Source organism: Zootoca vivipara, chromosome 3, assembly GCF_963506605.1.
Source record: "Zootoca vivipara chromosome 3, rZooViv1.1, whole genome shotgun sequence".
Lineage (NCBI taxonomy): Eukaryota > Metazoa > Chordata > Lepidosauria > Squamata > Lacertidae > Zootoca > Zootoca vivipara.
The window spans coordinates 26,832,827-26,853,633 of NC_083278.1; the positions used below are offsets into that span (position 1 = coordinate 26,832,827).

The following is a 20,807-nucleotide window of genomic DNA, read 5'->3' on the forward strand; positions in this document are numbered from 1 at the left end:
GCCGAGTTTGAGGAAGCCTGCTCCAGAGAGGCTCATAAAATTAATAATAATAAAAAATTTCATCTTAAAGCAAAATAAAGCCACAAAATGCAGCACACACCTTCACAACTTTTAAAAAATTTAGGGGGGAAAGAGATGGATCCATAAAGGTATTCAGGAGAGAGGGAGAATAGAATGAAAGAGAGAGAAAAGAGAACAGGTTGAAACACAACTTTTAAATTATGAGCTCAAGAAGCAAAATGGCTATCTTGCAGATGGACAAGGTTTGAGGAGGACCAGTAGAAAGAGCAATTCTGACCTAATCCAGCAACAGCCATGTAATGGTATTTTAGCCAGCCAGCCATCCTGGCTCCCTCCTTCCCCTAGCTCTGTCTTGCAGGAGATTTGGTCTTATTGTACAGCTGTTGTGGGGAGTGAGGAGGTGAAAGCAGAAGCATATGTGTGGTGGTGCCTGAACATGTGAAGGGGAAGAGCAGGGCCTCACTGTCATTCCCCTCTCCCAAGTGTCAGTGGATGTGCTGCTTAAGGGTACAGGAGAATTACCTCTGCATCAAGGTTTGTACTGATGAGTAGAAGCCCTGCCAGTTTATTTCAAGCTTTTGTTGTGTCTTCGCTGCAGATTAAGCAAGTGCAGGATGAAGAAAGAAAGCAATTAATTCAACTTAGGGACATTTTAAAAACTGCACTTCAGGTTGAGCAGAAAGAGGTGAGCATGTAAGGTGATTTAACATACTTTTTTCTAATTTAATGGGAACATTTATAGTTTTAGTGGTTGTATGAATTTGTTTTGGGTTCAAGGTGATCTTGTTAAGGTTTCTTGTTTTTCAAAAAAATCATTTTTATTAATTTCCCTATAAAAACAGCCAATCAACATATCCATCAAATCATAATCATAATCCAATTAAAAACAATAAACTAAAATAAATAATTTACAATCCAAATTATTAGTTATTAATTTTTCTGAGCTTCCCATAGTCTGGACCTCTTGAAGTATATCTCCAATATCTTTGTTCCTGCCTTCTTCTTGTTCTCATATTTTCTACATTCCGATCTTAACGCTTTAAAGTTCTCCATCCCTGGCTATGCGATTCTCAGTCATGTCAGAAATCATATATCCTTTCATCCATCAAATACAGCTTTATTTGTATATATGTATTTTTTCAACTGTCTATTTGCTAGTGCAGCTTTTCCTGACTTCATTCCAATCTTCCAATCCGGGCTGTTGTCCAAGTCTATCATTTAAAGTTTAATGACACAGCAACTCCCATATTGTTAAATTATTCCAATACGGGCTGTTGTCCAAGCCTGTCATTTGAAAATTGTTGAGCATACTGTTTGCAATATTGCAATGTAAATGAACTGTATTCCACAGATACAAGTCATTTGGCGATCGATCAGCTTTCGGAGATCACACAATTGCCCCTTCTGAAGGGAGGGCTGCTAGACATCCATTTAGCCTTCTCTCTAGCTCATAATGAAGAAATTCTGCAAACAGATGCACTGTATGTTATCCCAAATGATTGTCTCAAGTCACTACAAAGTCAGCCAGCAAGCATCTCCCACTTCCCTCGAAAAAGGGAGGAACTCTCATTTTTCTGTGCTGCATCATATTAACAAGCGCCATCTTGTTTCTTCTTTTATCTTTATCAAGTCTTTCAAGTCTAAGTAAAGCTGTGCAATTGAATGTTTAATTATAAATAGAAGTCCATCTGTACTTAAAAAAAGGGTTTCTGAATGAGGCTTGGCGTAGAAAAACAATTGTAGGTATTGAGAAGAAAAAAAAGAAAGTACCAATCACCTCTATAATCCAAACACCATGATGAGAATCTCTTTGAAGTCCGAGCTTAAACACCAGGGACTGTGCAGTTCTGCAGGTTTTCCCCTCAGTCTTCTTCGGTCCAGACTATGTCTGTTTATTGTCCAAATTGAATTATTTTATCAAACAGATATTTCCGGCTATGAAAGTGACTTCGAAGAGTGCCAGCCGTGTTGTGCTCTGGGACCCAGTGTCCTGCCGTTTGCACCTTGATGCAAGCTGACAATCTCGGACAATCTGTGGGTCTATGAAACAGTCCTCCCCCACCCTGGGGAGTCTCCCAGGGCTAATTACCCCTATATCAACCCTGAATTATCGGCACGGCTGAGGTCCGATCGTATGGGAGTCAGCCATTTCTCACCGCCGGAAACAGGAAGCTGTGATCTTGTTAAGGTTTCTGCAAAGCTTGTCCCTCATTTTTATTTTTATTTTGCACTAAGGCTTAATTGCTTGCCTTCCACTCAGGCATTGTGGTAGAGAATCTGGAAATGTAGACTTTTTTTATTTAAAAAAAGAAAAATAATAATCTGGAAGAGTTCATGTTTTGTGTCTATGTGATGGCTTTTGGAATAGTTCCCAGAGAGGAATAAAAGTGAAAAACAGATTTTGCCTGAACGTGTCAAATCTACAGTTTGTTCAAAGACCAGTGCTATACAGTGGTACCTCGACTTACGAACGACTCGACAACCGAATTTTTCGATTTACGAATGGGGGTAATGGCTGCGCGCTTACGAATGTCTCGACATCCAGAAAAAAACCGCGGCGGTTTTAGATAGGGATTTTTTGACTTACGAATTTTTAGATAGGGTTGCTTCGACTTACGAATTTTTCCGTTTCCAGTGCATTCCTATGGGAAATCACATTTCCAATGGCATTTTTCGACTTACGAATTTTTAGACTCACGAAGGTGCCTTCGGAACGGATTAAATTCGTAAATCGAGGCACCACTGTACAGGGATGAAGGACCTTGTGACTCTTCAGCTGTTGTTAGACCCCCAACTTGCATCAGCCCCTGCCAGCATGGCCAATGCTCAGGAATGTTGGGAGTTGTAGTTCAACATCTGGAGGGCTGCAGCTTCTCTATCCCTATGCTATGTGGTGGGTCCTGTATCACACTTGAATAAACTATGTGGATTTTCAGACAAAAAGCACTCTTCTTCATGGTCTCTATGCAGTTCTTCCTAAGGGTTCTGTGTCTGTGCAGAAATTAAAAGAAATTATATAATCAATAAGATTATGCATATATGCGCATAACACATTGAAAATTGAAATGGTACCTCTTTCATCCACATTTGCCTCTATTGAGAGAGCAGTTTGTTTATTATGAGATACTATCCCCTCCCCAAAGCTGTAACCTGTTAGAATGCTACATATGATGGATTGAATTCTGTCTTGACATTCAAGTCCATTTGCAGAGGAGAATGAAAACTAATGAAAACTCACAAAGGGCAGTGGAGAACGAGAAGATTCTGTTGCTAAGGCAGAGGATCATTCCTTACTCAATTTAAGGGCCTTCAGCTCCCACATGTGTATAACCAGAATGATCATAACCACTGAGCAACATCTCTCGCCGCAGCCAACCCCTTAGTCACCATGGGTTTGCCTTCCATTCTTCAGGAAAGATTGTGAGTCCATGGGCTTGAATTTCCTCTCCTGGGCTCCATCGCGTTCCTGTGGGTTGGAGAGCTTTAAAGCAGCAATTCTCCGGCCTTAAAATTCCAGTGATTCTCTGCTATTTGCTGTTGCCTGCATTTGGGCCCTGGGGAGCATGAAAACCTTGGTGGCTAGAGGCTGAGTGTTTCCGGGAGTGTGGCCCAGAGGTCTCCGGTTCAGCACGTTCATAACCATTAAGTTCAAGTCAGCGGGGTTCGAGTCCAGTGTGTCCATAGGCTTTTGCCACTAGTTCTCCTAATTTAGTTGACCCGTCTCCCTCTTTGAAAGTGTTTAGGGTGGCTGCTTGTAAGTCACACCAGTGATTGGGTTGACTTCTGGGCATAGCCTGCTAAAGAGGCAAGATTACTCAACTGGAATGAAGAACATTTGGCTTCTTCAGCAGTGGAGCTTCTAAGAAATATGTAGCTGTTTATGCAGCTATATGTATATAGCCATATTGTTTTTTGGCTTATGGTTTTCAATCCTGAGCAGGGGTTCTGGTTGAGACAAAGTGTGGTATTCAGCTTAGTGTTATCCAGAGTAGCCCAGTTGAAATTAATGGACTTGATTAAGTTAGGTCCATTAATTTCAGGGGATCTACATTAAGTAAAACTTAGTTGAATGTCGTCTAGAATGTCCCTAGGGGGACAGCTTCCATTTCTGATTAGGATGAACCACCTTATGCTTCAGAAGCATGGAGTAAAGCATTTAAAACTATATGTCTAATTAGATTTTGTCGTATCTGATGCTGTTAGATTTAAAAGTGTATGCTGAGTGGCTTTCAAGTGCACTTGGCTGCACATCCCCAGGGTACCCCAGTGGTATGTATGAAGCAATGTCATGGAAAGTCGCTACCTCTAAAATGAATGGGAAATGATTTTTTGTGCATAGATCATTTGGATACCTAATTTTGCACAAAAAAGGTACCTTCAGATCTGTGCTATTAGGGCCTTAATGTGTCTTAAACCAAGTCAGAATCCCTCTGGTGTACTATCCAATACTGTTTTGTTTTTTGCACTGCAACTGATCTTTTTTTCTTCCTAAAATGCATTTGCCTTTTGTGACCGAAGTCTAGGAGAGTAAGTCCTTTGAATGTTTTTTGTAAATGGTACATTGCATGATTGTCATGTGCATTTCAAGTAACTGGTCTTCTTTTCTGAAACATAATCTGTTGGCCTAATTGTTTCATATTTTGCAAATTGTGTGAACATATTTTAGCTATTTAAAGATGGATAAATTAAATCAAGGCAAAGCACATACACTGATACCGATCTTAATTCTTTGAGCGCTGGTCCTTCTATAGCCAAAATGGCATCATCCACTCACAAGAGGAAAGCATTAGCAGGCCTGGGGGGACACACCAAAGTTTGGAATATATAAAAAAAGAATAAAATCTTTCAACGAAAATCCTTGTGGCAAAAACAGCCTAATGGAAACTGAGGATACTCAGTGGAATGCTGAATAACTGTTGGGTGGAAATTTGAAAAACAAAACAGGAGCGGGGAATGGAATGCAGTGTCTCAAATCATTAACTGGAGCACTTCACACTGCAATGTTTAGTTGCAGGTCAGACTAGTTTGAAAATTATTTCCTTTGCTGAAATCCAGTTGCTTGGCTTTTGTCCGTCTGTGCGTCCCTTGAGCTCTCTTGTATTTTGTGTTGTGAAGGATGTGTGAGAGATCTGTTTGCACACAGATTAATTGAAATGTATGCTGTCCCTGTTGAGTATTCATTGTTTAAAATATTCAGATTTATACTTAATTACTCGTTGAGATTCCATTCTTTTCCCTTGTAAGCAAAAGCTGACTTATCAGAGCATACATTCGCATCAAATTCATAACTGGATTATTGGGAGCCAGTTTTTGCAAAGTGTATGCGGCGAGATTGCAACATAAAAACCTATGAATTTCTGCTTAATCAAATTGCTAAACGATTGTGCTTTAGTGCACTGAGACGCTATATGGAGCTAACTTAACTGTTGCAGCAACGCTTGGGTCGCTACTGATTGTATGTGCTATTGAGAAGTCTAGAGGGGTATTTAAAGAAGTTAGCTTTTGCAGGGTAGTCATGATGGAACTGCCAGATCCACAGGATTGCCCCAGCATCGTGCTTGCAGTTGAAAGCAAATTCTGAATGGTTGGCAACCTGACTTGTGTATGTACTGACCTGCATTAAAGCCTTTGCCAAAAACTTGAGCTGCGAGTCTTGAATACTGTGTCCACCAATGAGGGCCTTGACAACCAGGTATTTTTGATGGTGGTGATGCCTGGATTTTAAATGGCCCATTTTGCTACAGAGTAAAAAAGAAAAGAAAAAGTGAAAGTTGCTAATGGATCTTTTGTCATCATCAGAGCTGTTTGGGCTATGAATAATGGGAATGTGATGGAGTTTTGAGCTGGGATGACACAAAGCACAGTGGGGTTTTTGGGTTGTTGTTTTTTTGTAACCAATCTATTTTTTTGCCTTTAGGATTCTCAGCTCCGTCAGAGTACGACTTATAGTTTACATCAACCTCAGGGAAATAAGGAACACGGCACTGAAAGAGATGGTAGCCTCTATAAGAAAAGTGATGGGTGTGTATGCTTTTTCTTTTCTTTCTTTTTTTAAGTGATGAGTATGTAGCTTTGAAAGAAAAGTTAGAAAAAGAGCTTGGCAGTCTTTTGCAACAAGACGAGTCATACCAAAATTTAGACCTCCTTCTCTCTCTCTCTTTTAAAAAATAAATAGAATCAGAAAAGTGTGGCAGAAGAGGAAGTGCACGGTTAAAAATGGTTTCCTTACAATTTCCCATGGTACAGTAAGTATTTGTTTATAGTACTCTACGCACACAGCCTGTTGCTAATAGAAAAAAAGGCCAAATTAGGCTGCCTCTGTATTTATAGTTACAGTATCGGCCAGATTCCTTAAGTGAGCATGTTCATTGAGATCACTTAACTTTTCAAAAAAGCAACCACTTGGCCAAATTGCTATGAGAATTAAATACTCGCCCACTCATTTGTTACCATGCCTGACGATGGGTTATGAAAACAACCAAATGTTTTACTATGCTGTTAAAAATAATGAGCTCTTGTTCTGGGGCAGATGGATGAGGAAAGTATAAGTGACATGCTCTGAAAAGTAATCTGCTATTGTGGCATCATGTTTGTAAAAGGAATCCTTTTAAGTGTAGAGTTCTTGTTGTTTTTAAAATAAGTGATTAGGTCTAGAGACACAGGGAGCTGCTTAATACTGAGTCAAACCGTTGAACCATATTTTCTACCCAGACTGACAGTGGCTTTCTGGGGTTTGGGGCAGGATCTCTCCCAACCCTATTTGGTGTATGAACCTTGGGACCTTTTGCACGCAAAGCAGATTCTCTGCTACTGAGCTGTGGCCCTTCCCCATCTCAGCTAGAATGAAAGCTGTTAATTCAAACTTTCTAGGCCAGTGTTAGGATGGGGTTTTTTTTTTAATTTTGGGGGGGCATGTAATCTCTAAATCAGTTGAAGAAACGAAATAAAACCTAATCTTGTTGCCCGGATATATTACGGTATGCTAAACCACAGTGCTTTTCCACTGTTAAATATTCCATGAACAATCATGCAGATAAATAGATCATTTATATTCCCGAGAAAGTTTGTTATTTTATTTTATTCATTAATTAAATTTATAAATTCCATCACAAGATCTCGGGGTGTCTCACAGAATAGGCTTAAGACAAAAAGTCAGGTAATGCCATCCACCTGCCTTTTGCACTATAGAATTTGTATCTGACGTTTAGAAGACATCTGACGGCAGCCCGGTTTAGGGAAGTTTTTAATGACTGATGTTTAATGTATTTTTAATCTTTTGTTGGAAGCTGCCCAGAGTGGCTGGGGAAACCGAGCCAGATGGGCGGGGTGTAAATAATAATAATAATAATAATAATAATAATAATAATAATCTGCTTAAGGTAGCAGTTTATATTTAATAAAAAAACCTCTTTGGCTTTTTCTGTACACCTCTAAGGATGTTAAGAAGGCCATTTAACTGAAAACGTGTCATAAGCAAGGACTGCTAGGCAGACAGGTTACATAAGAACATAAGAAGGGCCTTTTTGGATCAGACCAAAGGCTAGCATCTTAGAATCATAGAATTGTAGAGTTGGATGGGACCACGAAGGTCATCTAGTCCAACCCCCTGCAATGCAGGATTTTTTTTGTCCCAACATGGGGCTTGAATCTTGTTCTCACCATGGCCAGCCAGATGCCTCTGGAGAGCCCAAGAACAGGACATGCATACAACAGCCTCTCCTCTGCTTGCTTTCCAGCTACTGATATTCAGAGGCATTATTCCTCTTAATACTGTGGTGATAATACATAGCTACTGTGAATAGCAGTCGTTAAGAAATAATATTCTTCATTCATTTATCTAATGTCATTTTGAAGCTGCCCATTCCTCAGCATGGCATGGAAAGCTAATACCTGCGCTGTGTGACTGTCTAAATATTCATAGTCTGTATAATAATAGATTCATCGTGTGACCTACTGTGTAATATTTGTAATGCTTGGCCTCAAAAGACATACATGTTAGCCCCAGTTTCTTCTTCCACGTAGAAATGCAGCCAACAGTGTGTGTGAGAGAGAGAAGGTCATGGAATTAGATTTTATTTTTATTTTTTTCAGATTCATTTTTATTGTTTTTCCATATACAAAACAAAACACCTGAAGGAAGGTATCACAAAAATTTCCAAAAATAATTTAACAAATCTATACACATATTTGTCCTAATAATACATTCAAATATATACAGATGTTCTGCCGAACCTGACTTCCTTCCTTCCTTCCTCTCCCTTGGTTTTCCATTTTCTTCTCAACTTTTATGCGCTTTCCATGGAATTAGATTTTATGATGCTTGTATTATTATGTTCAGTTATCATTTAGACAATGTTGTTTAAAGAACAGCTGCTGGTTTTTTTTAAAAAAAAACTGCATGAGAGATAAATATCACAACCCTGCTTGATACCTAAAATGGGTAAGAAGCAGTGAAAGACGATTATTTTACTGTTTTCTCTTTGCCTTTAATATTTCTGCACAGCTGTACTTTGCCATATGTCTTCTTTTTAATGGTTAGAGTCATCATAGCAATCCATTGTTAAAAGTAGAAGTCTTCTTTTTTTGCTCTTCAAAATATGGCAACCCTGCTTTCTACTTTTTTCAAGACAGTTGCCTCTCTATACTTTCCCCCTTTGTTCTCATTTCATACTGGCTTATTTCAGATGAGCTTCAAAACCATATATGGGGGGTAGGGGTGGGGTGGTTATGAACAAACTTACTTCTTAACACATTCCCATTTTCCTTCCCTTGCACATGGCTTTGCTGACATCAGTTTCCTGTTTATCACTATCCTTTGCTTGCTGTAAATTCAAAATTGGCAAAATATAATTAGCACTTGCTCTCCCAACCAGAATCAACTCTGCTGCTTCAAATGATGGTTTCTAATTCTGTTTTTGAACCATGTGTTAGCTTGCTAATTTGAGTGTACCAACAAGCTGAGGTTTGTGTTTTGTAGGAAACTGTAGAGAGAGCCACACGTAAAAATAGGGGGGGGGGGGAAAGCATATTAAACTGCAGTTTGGTTTCCAAACCATGGTGTGAGTGTGAAGGTTTATCTTAATTGAGCCACTGAATTTTCAAAACTGCTTTACCTAGGACTTATTTCCAATACAGTACTTACAGCACAATCCTATGCATGTCCACCCTGAAAAAGTCTCACTGAGTTTGTTTTAAGTTGCAACTTTATACAACTTCTGTGTAGGAAACTAAATATGGATATGGTTTTTTCATATTCTTTTTACACAATAACAAATTCTGTATAAAAGAGTTGTTACAGGTGAAGTGGCCCCCAATTTCCAGCACTAGATGGATTTTAAATATGTTTTGCAAAGTAAAAACTAAAAGGTTGGGGTTGCAGTCCAAATTCCTTTCGAATTCAGGGTTGGTTTTTTGAAAATCGCATGTGCTAGAGTGGATACATTTTGTTCAAACGAGGACGGGTTGATAGGCGGACTGTCTTTAGATCTGATTGTAAGTACTTTTCTCCCAAGATCTAAATATTTCTTTCTTTCTTTCATTGTAATTGTATTAGGGCCTTCTATGCTTTACAGCAGGAATGGGAATAACTTACATGCTGTGCACATAGTTGATAATTCTCCTTGGAGACTGCTAGAAGTGACTTCTTTGTTGGTTATGGCCCCGAGTTTGTGCAGCCTTTTTCTGTCTGGTGAAATAGATAGTCTCAAAATACAGACTTCATGTAGTTGGCTTACAATATGCATAGGTACTAAAGGAGCAACATTTGTCATCTCTTGTGCTTTTACCAACTGATAAATATTGGTTGGTGCCTTCTAGCAAGCAGAAATGAAGATCAACACGATTCAAAATTGTTGTTCTCCATCAGTAAGAACAATTTTAACAGTTCATGGGTAACAATTCAACATATTTTCCTCTTTGTAATCCACCCTATTGTCACTTGGGACATTCTACCACACTTTTGCCAGCTGTGTGGCTCTCAAGTTTAAAAAGCCCCTTTTCTCCAATATCCAATCAGGACAGCTAACCAGATGCAGAAATTCTGGTACTTGCAAAATCTGCACTTTTCTCAGATACTAAATGCTTGATGCATTTCAGGGATTGAGGTTACCTTGCCTTAATGCATATTAAGAATAATCAGAATGGCTGCATGCCCTGAATTTCTTCCTTGGACAGGTGCCTGTGGCTCCTTGCCCTTTCAGGATAGGCCTCTGACAGACTGACTAGATTGGCTCTTTTAATGGTTTTCAGCTTTTCAGTCCGCATCTTCCTTTTGCTGTGGCCCGCAGAACTGTTTAAACTTATTCTTCCTCTTTAGCATTTTGGTGTGGTCATTCACACTAAAGGGATTATTCCTTGTTTTCTGCTGTGTTTTGTTGGGTTACCTGCCATTGTTGGTGTGTTAAGGTACAAGCCTTCCAAATGTTATTCCCCATGTCTGGTAGGCCTTGCCTTTAATGCTAGATTTATATCAGTACATACATGGCTACTGTGTAGTGGGTAAAAAGGAACACACATGTGGAGAACCACTCCATTAGTATGACCATAGTTCTGAGATTGTCTGAGATTGTGCGCTAGGTTATCAAATTAGCTCCTGTTCTGAGTTACACTGGCTCTTGAACTGATCTTGGTCTGGGGCAGTTCCATTTCTTTCTGACCTTTCACGTTCTCTAAGTTCCCATGTTGTAGAAAATAAGAATGTCCTTTTTCTTCCTCCTGGGCTCTTGTATTAGATGAACATTCCTCTATTCATGTGCGCTTTAGCTCTGGCGCAATTCTGTTGACCGAGTTATATGAGATAGCCTTGTTTTTACTATCCTTAACTTGGGTTATCCTTCCACCCCAAACTACGTTGCCTTTCAAAACTTAAGTGATTTTGTGCTATAAATGCCACCCACCTTACCCCTCACTCACATACCACTCCACCCTGGCTACTTCTAACATACAGATTCTGGTATTTTTTCTTGTCTCTGTCAGTTATTGCTACACATCTTCCTTTTCAAATATCAAAGCTCTAGATCAGGCATCCCCAAACTGCGGCCCTCTAGATGTTTTGGCCTACAATTCCCATGATCCCTAGCTAACAGGACCAGTGGTCAGGGATGATGGGAATTGTAGTCCAAAACATCTGGAGGGCTGAAGTTTGGAGATGCCTGCTCTAGATGGAATCTGAAGATTACCTTTGTTTCTAAAGAGAGTAAGGTTGATCCAGTCATCCAGTGGATCAAATAGGGACCTTCCATTCTCCAGAACCTAAAGGAAGAAATGCCGGGCCAAAGAATATTTGTTTTACATGCACCAACTTCTCTGTTTGCTGTGCCAACATTATAATATCATTGTAGTGTAATGTTACGGTGCAGTGCTGAATTCAGCAGTTAGTCTGCACAGTCCCAATCTCTTGACCTGCTGTTTTAAGTAAAACCCTTCAGGTCAAGTTTCTAATTAAATGCAATGGAAACCCTGACCAAATGTGTTTCCTAGTCATTAAAATTGTCCTTTGTTGTGGTGGTGATGGTTAAAAATGGAAAACAAAACGGTGATTGTTTGTTTTCTTCTCAGTTACGCTTGCTCTGTTTTAATGAGTTTCTTCTTTTATTTCTCTAGAGAAACATTCAATTATCCTTCACTTCACAAAGAGACATGGGGCTAATTTTCACCTTGTTGTGTTTTGTTGGTGTAAATATATTCACACTGGCCTTGGTGCAGACTAGACTCTGTCCACACGACAGCATTCATGGGTACTTGGGCTGCTGTTTCCGTGCGCGCATTTGTGCATCTCCATCCACATGCAAGTGCTTTCAATTTTATGCCTCCAAAATGTAGCTTGTAGCTGGTGCTTGAATGGGATGTCTTCCCTCTCTGTGTTGCTACCCCCTTCCTTCAATTAGTGCTTCCTCTCTCACTGTAAGTTCTCGAAAACTGAGGTCCATTGTGAACATGCATGCTATTTGCTTAGCTGCAGGTGCCCACCTTCCAGTTTTTGTTTTTGTAATACAAGTTTTCCAATATGCCAGGTTTGTGCAAATCAGTCGTAAAAAATAAATTTAAAATACAGGTGTGTTGCTCTAAGCAAGGAAATCTGACAGTTCCCCGTAGGCATGAAAACAGCTGTTTATCTGTGGCCATACACCTTTACAATGCTTAAAAATAAATAAATACAGGTTTTCTAATATATTAGATTTGCTCAAAAGAGATGTAAAAAAAAGGTGTGTCACTCCAAGCCAGGCAAAGAAAGATTGGGAATCACTTTCATTAAAGCCCCTCTATTGGGAAGTTTTTAATGCTTTATGTTTTACTATGTTTTTATATATGCTGTTTCTTCTTCTTCCTCTTCTTCTTCCTCTTTCCTTCTTTTCCTCCTCGTTTTCTTTCCTGCCTCCTTACCTACAAGGGCAAATGTTATTTTTATTTTTAATACAGCTGGTTATGCAAGAGTAATTCCAGGCAGAAGAGCTGTTTTAAAAACAATAATAATGCAAATGTGCCTTCAACAACAACTGATGATAGGCCTTTACTTTAGATTGATGGGGGGGGGTGGAAATAGGGCAGTGTTTCTCAACCTTTTTTGGGCCAAGGCACACTTGTTCCATGAAAAAAATCACGAGGCACGCCACCATTAAAAAAGTTTAAAAATTTAACTCTGTGCCGCCCTATATTGACTATATAATTATGACTGTAAGAAACACTTGCCAATTGCTGTGTTGGTTGCAATCTCCTGTAATAAGGCTTCACAAGCCGCTGATTTCTCTGCCAGCACAATCCTTTGCTCAGCAAGTTTCAGGTTGAGCTCATCCAGCCAGCTTCTTTAAGTTTGTCTAAAACCACCCTCCCGTGATGGTGGCTGTTGAGAGCTGCGCTCGCCCCACGTCGTGACCCGGCCGGCTTCCTTTCCGGTGGGTCAGTGATGTATATTGGCGGCCGCCAGGCACGTGACAATGCAAATCGCCCTTCTCGTCGCCGCACGTCGCAGCACACCAGCCAGCAGTGTGCCGCGGAACAGCGGTTGAGAAACGCTGAAATAGGGGATGTGGCGACAGACCGCACCCAGTGAAACATTATCACACTTAAAAAAGAAGTCGTCCACCCACACAATGCAGTTTAGTGCATCTGCAGTTGGATAACACCATTTTTATATTGTATATTCTTTTTACTGGATTATCTGTGGTCTGGGGAAGTACAAGTTGCTGCAAAAAACCGAAACCTAAGCAGCTTCAAATCCATGTTACACTCCAGTGTTGATGAGCCCTAAATGTTTTTGCTCCCATGCCTTAACCATGTGTAAAATCTGAATGCAATCGTTTGGTGTAAACCAGCCCATAATGTTCTCATAAACCAGTCATGATGAAAAGATGTATCCTTAGGAAGAGGAATCCACCATAGCCTTGTTTTTGCAAATATTTACTCGCACCATAGTTGTCAAGAGTTGAACACAGGGGAAAAAAATCTTTGTTTGCCTTTACTGTTTATGAAACGTGGCACTAATATTCTTGTGTAATGTCCGACTGCAATAGTCAGTATGAGTTTTTCTTCACACTGCATCTCTTGCAACTGCTTTGTCTTACGTTTTTATGGTAAATATTTTCATGTAATGTTAATTGTGTCAATAACTCTTAATGGTTTATTTGTCTCTAGTGCCTACTATAACAAGTCGGCGAGCCAAATGTTACCTTGTCCTTTGGATCCTTTACAAGCGTACAAATCATATTAACTTAGTCTAATGCACCTTTATTACCAATGTAGATGCTTCCTGTATTGGCCAAGGGTTGCAGCAAGAGGATGTACTCACAAGTAAATTATAGCGCTCACACAATTATTTCATAAAGCATAAAGGGCAGTGGTGTGAGTTGTACCCGTCAACTATATTTCCGAATGGAATTTTAGAACTAAAGTAAATTTATCCAGCCATTCTTGACCTGCTTCCCAAGGCTCACATCTTTCTAAGGTGTAGACACATCTTAATTTTGTAATATGGGAAGTAGCCATTTGACCCATTCCTCCTTACAGTTCAGATTGCTGTGAACTTGCCCAATCGTTTCCACTTCCTATCGCTTATTCAAAAGAACTGGATATCTGCCTATTTTGGTAATTTCCATGGGCATATCTTGGGTGCCTTGTATGCAGGAGGATTCTCCCTTTTGAAATCCACGATAACAGGAAAGTCTTTATTCTTTATGCATTTTTACTAAGGGATATTCCTTTTTGTTTTGTTTTCTTCTTTAATCAGGCAAACCGGCCTCCTGCAAAGCTCAATCTGTTAACTTGCCAAGTGAAAACAAACCCAGAAGAGAAAAAATGTTTTGACCTCATATCACGTAGGTTTGTTGTAGGTACTTTCTATTAGTTAGTTCTAAAAATCTCCATATTGTTTCAGTGGGGGAAAGGAGTTAATGGCGAGATTCCAAAATTCAGTCTGATACATTTGGAATACATTACTATCAGAGCTTGCTTTGTTTGAACATTTATGCCTTTCATATATTTCACATATCATTCTTATATGTTTGTCAGTATAAACTATTCATTTATATGTCTCAGTTTTTGTTGCTGTATTAGCCGTCATTGGGTGCCCTATTCAGGTTATTTTAGGTATGCTTCCCTGATTTCTCTGCAGAACCAAATCTCAAAATCATTCATGAAGCCTGTATAGAATATATTGTTGAAATATTATCAGAGAGGTCATGTAATTATAAATAACTAATGTATTACTTTTCTTGATCATGGGGGTTTCTTCTTTCAGAACCGGGAGTGTTGTAGCATCTTACACATATAATAGGTTTTTTAATATTCTTTATTGAAAGATAAAAAGATACATAAGTCAAGATCATACTGTGCAAACTGGGGTATATGTGTGTCATTCTCTTCCTCACACCTTTCCTCCCTTGAATATGCCAACATTCTGCCTCCACTTTCTTTGATACAGATGTTATTTTCTTTCATTTTCTTCTAGATGCAAAATTAGCACTGTTCCTTCAGTATAGGCCCCTTGTTCCTTGAGCCAGCCTACAACATTTAGCCATTCATTCTTCTGTTTACGGTCTGCCCCTTTTTTCTGTAGGTTCTACAAATCTGGCTTTCTAGTTAGGAACATGCTCTGATCCTTGCCGCTCCCCACATGGCTAATATCCACAGGTCATGCTACACCTTCTGCCCATTTAAGATTTTGGGATTCAGATCGAAATGGCTACCTTTCTCTTGAGGAATCTTTCTGAACTTGATCACGTGCACGATAAATCCCATACTTCTCACACTGTCATACTTCTGGCATTCCTCGCCCTTCATTTAGTTCTAGGGGATTTCCTTTTTTGCTCACTGACCACCAAATTGTTACGTTGCAGCCAATCTTATTTCATATGTTCTGGACAACCTTTCTATACTTCGTATCTCCCAAGGCAATGGGTGGGAGACCTCCAGATGTTGGACTACAACTCCCATCAGCCCTGTTGGCCATGCTGGGTGAGGTTGATATGGTCCAACATCATATGGAAGGCCAAAGATTTCCTTAGGCATCCTTTCTCTACTTTTTTTTTTTTTACAATTACGCCGTCCTAAGCTTCTCATGTTGATAGCTGTGCCAAATTATATAGTTCATAGCTGGGGTTTGGATCCATATGTCTAAGAGGGAGAGGGGGGAAAGCTTCCACTCAGATGTGGCTACTGGACTTTCCGTTTTCTCCAGTCCCCCTGTGTCTCCCCACAAGCTGCTCTTGAGAGTCTTCTGACCTTCTCAAACCACTTCTCAGAGGGCTGCCCGCCACTTGGGTGGGGAAGAACCTGCATGAGTGGCTACAGCCGGGTTTTTAGATCCAAGCCATCTCCCTCTCTTTACAAAGGCAAACTTCAGGAAGGCTTCAGCTACGGGCGCTGCCAGCGCCACCGCTCGCTCATTGCAGCCGCTGAGGAGCTCACAGCGTCCCCTCCATAGGCGGGAGGAGCGCGAGCGCACTCTGTGGGAGGGCGGCGGTGGCGCGGGGGTTTTGCGGGGCAGGCTGGCCAGCGCCCCCTCCATTTACACGCTCTAGGCGACTGCCTAGTTTGCCTAAATGGACGCACCGGCCCTGCATACGCAACTGCACGGACTTGCGGTTTCTGGAGAAGTGGGAATATATAGTCACTCCCAGCCAGTAGAGGCTTGGCTTGAGCCAACAGGTGTGACGTACGCTATGATACAATCCTCTGAGATGTAGCCGTAAGACAGTAAAAGTCTTTTATAATAGCTTTCAGAGGTCTGCTTAGTTGTTTCAAAGGTCTGCTTTAATGTGAGACATGCAACCTTGGGGAAAAGTTTGAAAATTATTTCCGATTTCACATGCTGTGGACTTGTGGTTGCACTAACTTGAGGCATTTTTTTAATCATCTTGTTTGGCTTGAAATATTTAAATTGGCGGGTGTCCCGGCCCCCCAACAACACCATGGAAATAAAGAGCAAATGTTACAAAGCAAAGTTGCAAAGAAAAAAAACCACCCAAGTGAAAAGCAAGCAAGGGCACTATCAGGGTTCAAGAAAGTAAAATGAAACACAGCTCCTTGCATTGCAATGGTTGGAAGGTGGAGGGGAAAAACTGCTGGAAGTGAGTCAGGAGAAATTTGTGCTGTAAAAAAAAAAGTCCTTACTAGATCAGGTTCATCAATCCCAGCATCCTGTTTCTAACAGTGGATAGCAAAATGTTTTCAGGAAGCCCACAATAATGCATGTCATTATTTTGAGCATTTTTTTAAAAAAAAAAGTAGGAAAACTTCCCCCATCTGGCCAAGAGCACTCACATTCCAGGTATATTAGGGAAATAGGATGGATGGAAAATAGTTACACAACCAACAGTTGCTGATAGTGTCATTGTATTAACCCCTGCATTGCTAAACTAGTTCTGAGCAAACATTTGCAATAACTTTTCCGTTGGTGGTCTTTGGTCTGATCGAATAAACAACCATAGCAGCAGGGAAGTTATTTGTGAGCCTGCCGCTTAATCCTACTTGCACCATCTGCATATATGGGTGATTTTAACCTTGGTGATGTATTGCCCGGTTAATTTAACTCCAGTAAACAACCACCAGTATCTGGTACTTGAGTTTCGGAAATTGTCATGACTGTTATGATGAGATGAACTATCCAAACTTTTTTGGGAGTCGACACGACACATTTTATCTTCCTGTAGATGACCGAACGTATCATTTCCAAGCAGAGGATGAACAGGACTGTCAAATGTAAGTTGCATTAATAGTGTTTTGGTTTTTTGGTTTTTCTTTGCTGTTTCGCTTGCTCATGATGGTGGTGTCTACAGTAGATAAAACAACTGCTTCTCTACTGAGGAGAAAGATAATCCTTAATTCACGCCATTATTTAGACAGGCTAGGAAGACTAAACTTTCTGTTCATCTACAGCAGGGATAGTCAATGTGGTCCCATCCAGATGTCATTGGATTACTATTCTCATCATCCCTGACCCTTGGCTTTGCTGGTCCAACAACATCTGACGGGTGCCATATTGGCTACCCTGGATCTACAGGCAGCATTGCAAATAAATGTGGAACCATGGAATTTTAATGTTTAGGAAACAAATGCCTTCCACCAGCGCCACCAAATTTCCAATTATGGAGATTTTCAACCCTAGCCAGAATTCCTTTCCTTAGCATTAAAAACCACACACCTAACACAGCCCTTAAACTCCAGTGGGCGTTTTTCTTTAAGCCTCCTCTGCCACAGTGGTGTCATGTAGTTTTGAGTCGACTCTCGTTTGCCTCCTCCCTGTGACTGTAAGCAAGAGCTAAGCTCAGCCTTGTCTGCTTCCCTTTAAACTTTTTTCTCTGGAGGACAGTTTTTACCAGTTGAACAGAGAAATAGGATTTGTTTTGTTTTGTTTTTCAAGCTGGATATCGGTGCTACAGAACAGTAAAGAAGAAGCTTTAAATAATGCATTCAAAGGCGATGACAACACAGGAGAAAACAACATTGTCCAAGAACTGACAAAGGAAATCATCTCTGATGTACAGAGGATGCCTGGAAATGACACGTGCTGTGACTGTGGGGCACAAGGTGACTTTTTTTTAAAGTGACGATGTGCTATTTCCTGTGTAAAGGTTTGGGTCCTTCTCACCACCTGTTTTCCCTAGTTGCTCAAAACAGCTAATAACAAATCATAAGCATATGGAACAATGAATGCAATTTAAGAAAATCTTACATAAAAACCAGAAACATATCTACCAACTCCCCTCCAAAAGGATAATCGATTACTGTTAGAACAACTTATGTGCCTTAATGCTTTCACATTATGGATGCCGCTGTCTCCATTTTCAGTTTTGCAATTGTCTGTGTAGCTGAGTCCTACAGATAATCCAAGGAGAGGCTCATTCAGAGGTGCACTTTCCTCCCCCGCTCCAACTAACCTCCACCACATTGTCCCAGAACCTTGCCCCATCTGTTAAAGTCAGCAGTTGTCTTTTATTTATCTATGAAAATATTTATATACCACTATTTCTTAGAAAAAATATCAAATCAGTTTACAATAATTCATAAAACCATACAGTGAAAACCAACATCAACTAATCATGTGCTTTATCTTTTTTTTTTTGCTTTGTATGGATGCAAAATCTAGTTGCTGGGTTTATGAGTCATTCTCATGTCCCATGAAGGGATTCTGTTATTTCATTACCCTGTGTGGCTTATGTTCTTTTTCTTCTTCTGTTCTATCATTTTCAGATCCTACATGGCTCTCAACAAACCTGGGCATCTTAACTTGCATTGAGTGTTCAGGAATCCATCGGGAACTTGGCGTCCACTATTCCAGAATGCAGTCGCTCACGTTGGATGTGCTGGGAACATCCGAGTTGCTGGTAAAGTAAAAGAATGTTTCTTTCATTCGAAAGCTGAGTTGGTGTGTAGCTGGTGGCAGTATTTGCACATTATGGTAACGCACAGTTAATGGTTGACCACATATAAACAGACTGTACCCATTTTACTCCTCTCTGTTTGCACTGGGGAGAAACAAGCCATGATTCCTGGCAGAGTGTTATGTCTGAATCAAACTTATAAGAAAAAAACCTGCTCCTTTTCCCTTATGGGGTACCCAAGAGCCCATATAGAGTCCCTTTGTAAGTTCTCTATCGGTAGGAGAAAATAACAGAGGCCAACCAGAGAATATTGAGAAGCAAAGCAGCTAGTAAGCCTGATCTTTATTAACTGTTGCAACAGGGTCCTCACTCACCACATGCACGAGAGAGGAGGAGCCCAGAACAATGGTGTGCAAGCTCTTATGCTGTATAGACTTTTGAAATTGCCACCCTGTAGGCTCAAGGCCACCCCCCAATACATACATCACAGACGGGCAGTATACAGCAGAAAACTTGTCTGCCAGGGTACCTGATAATGATCACTGATTGCATTCCTTGGGCAGTCTGGCCATTCCTTTTTGTTTGTAAATACACTCAGTTCCTGAATCCAAGTCACAGGCTCACCCTATTCATACACAGATAGGCCCTTAAGACAGGATTTGTGAGCAAAGAGACAATGGGGAGGTTTTTCCATTTCCTTTGTCCTTGCAGAGAAACATTTGGGGTCAATTTGGGAGAGACAAAATGGTTTCAGGACTTTTTTCCTGTACTGTTTCAGACATGTGGTTTATATATTTATATATTGTTTGCCTGGTACATTTATTTTATATCTTAGACCTTTATAATTCTCATAACACAAATATTGTGTTTTTCCCCAGCAAAACCACAATTGTGTCCCCCCAAAACCGCAGTTGATAAGTCTATTTGGAGAAAACAAACCATGATATCTGGTTGGATGTAACACTAAACCGTGTCATTTATATCCTCTGCACACCAGTTAGGAGGAACGAAACACCTCAGATCAGCACTTAACGGCTTACCACGAAGTGCAAACTGAGTCTGTGTGTGTACAATGTTACTGTAATTCTATAAGTGGTATACAGCTAAGTAAGGCATACTCAAAGTCTATGGATAATATTGTAGATCATCCAGCAATAGAATCTCTTCCTTTTAAATTTCTTGGAAGAAACTCTCTCCTGTATTGCAATAAATCTATAGGAACTGCAGTCACGCTATTGGAGCTTTGTTTAATAAAGCTTGTTGGTTTCATGTGTTAAAAGGACCCATCTGGGCAAGACAGGGCACTACAGATTCAATGTTGTATCCAACTATGTTCTACTCCAGTGATGGCGAACCTATGACACGCGTGTCAGCACTGACACGTATAGCCATTTTTGGTGACACGCAGCTGCATGCCGAGACCTTACTTCCAGCCGGTAGTGGAATGCCGCAGGTGACACATCTCTGGGGGCCTTGTGGACTTCCGGCGAGGCAAGATGGCGGTCGACATGGAGCCGCAGAGCTCCTGAAAGTGACCAGCGCTGCGGGAGCTGCCGGATGGGCTCCCGAGCCATCGAAACTGCCACCGCCCGGACACTGGGGGCCACCAGTGCAGCAACCGGGGAGCTGCTGGACTCCACCCCCCCCCCCGCGAACCTGACGGCCGGCCTTTTTTAAAAAGCGGAAACAATTATACATTTTTGTTATTTAAACTATAAATATCGTAAAATTATGGTTATGCCCGGTTTTTTGGCGAATTTTGGCACACCAAGCTCAAAAGGTTGCCCATCACTGTTCTACTCAGAACAGACCTATTGAAAATAATGATCCTAAATTTGTTGTGGAAATTAATTTCAATGGGTCTACTCTTGAGTAGAACTAGCATTGGATATAGCCCCCAGAATTCCCTAAGATTTAACTTTTTAACCTTAAGTTCTTATACTCCACTGGAAAATCAAGAAAATGGGTTGG

The 20,807-nt window shown here is 40.5% G+C and overlaps 1 protein-coding gene across 4 annotated transcripts in view; it reads left to right on the plus strand.

The window, feature by feature from the left end:
• ASAP2 (ArfGAP with SH3 domain, ankyrin repeat and PH domain 2) overlaps positions 1-20,807 on the plus strand; it is a 93,052-nt gene that overhangs the window by 48,923 nt on the left and 23,322 nt on the right. For all 4 annotated transcript variants that reach the window (XM_035109874.2, XM_035109873.2, XM_035109871.2 and 1 more), the window contains exons 9-15: positions 620-706; positions 5,939-6,042; positions 6,197-6,266; positions 14,243-14,330; positions 17,166-17,214; positions 17,876-18,042; positions 18,706-18,839. In XM_035109874.2, the coding sequence (XP_034965765.2) occupies positions 620-706; positions 5,939-6,042; positions 6,197-6,266; positions 14,243-14,330; positions 17,166-17,214; positions 17,876-18,042; positions 18,706-18,839 (699 nt within the window). The remainder of the gene's footprint in view (positions 1-619; positions 707-5,938; positions 6,043-6,196; positions 6,267-14,242; positions 14,331-17,165; positions 17,215-17,875; positions 18,043-18,705; positions 18,840-20,807) is intronic.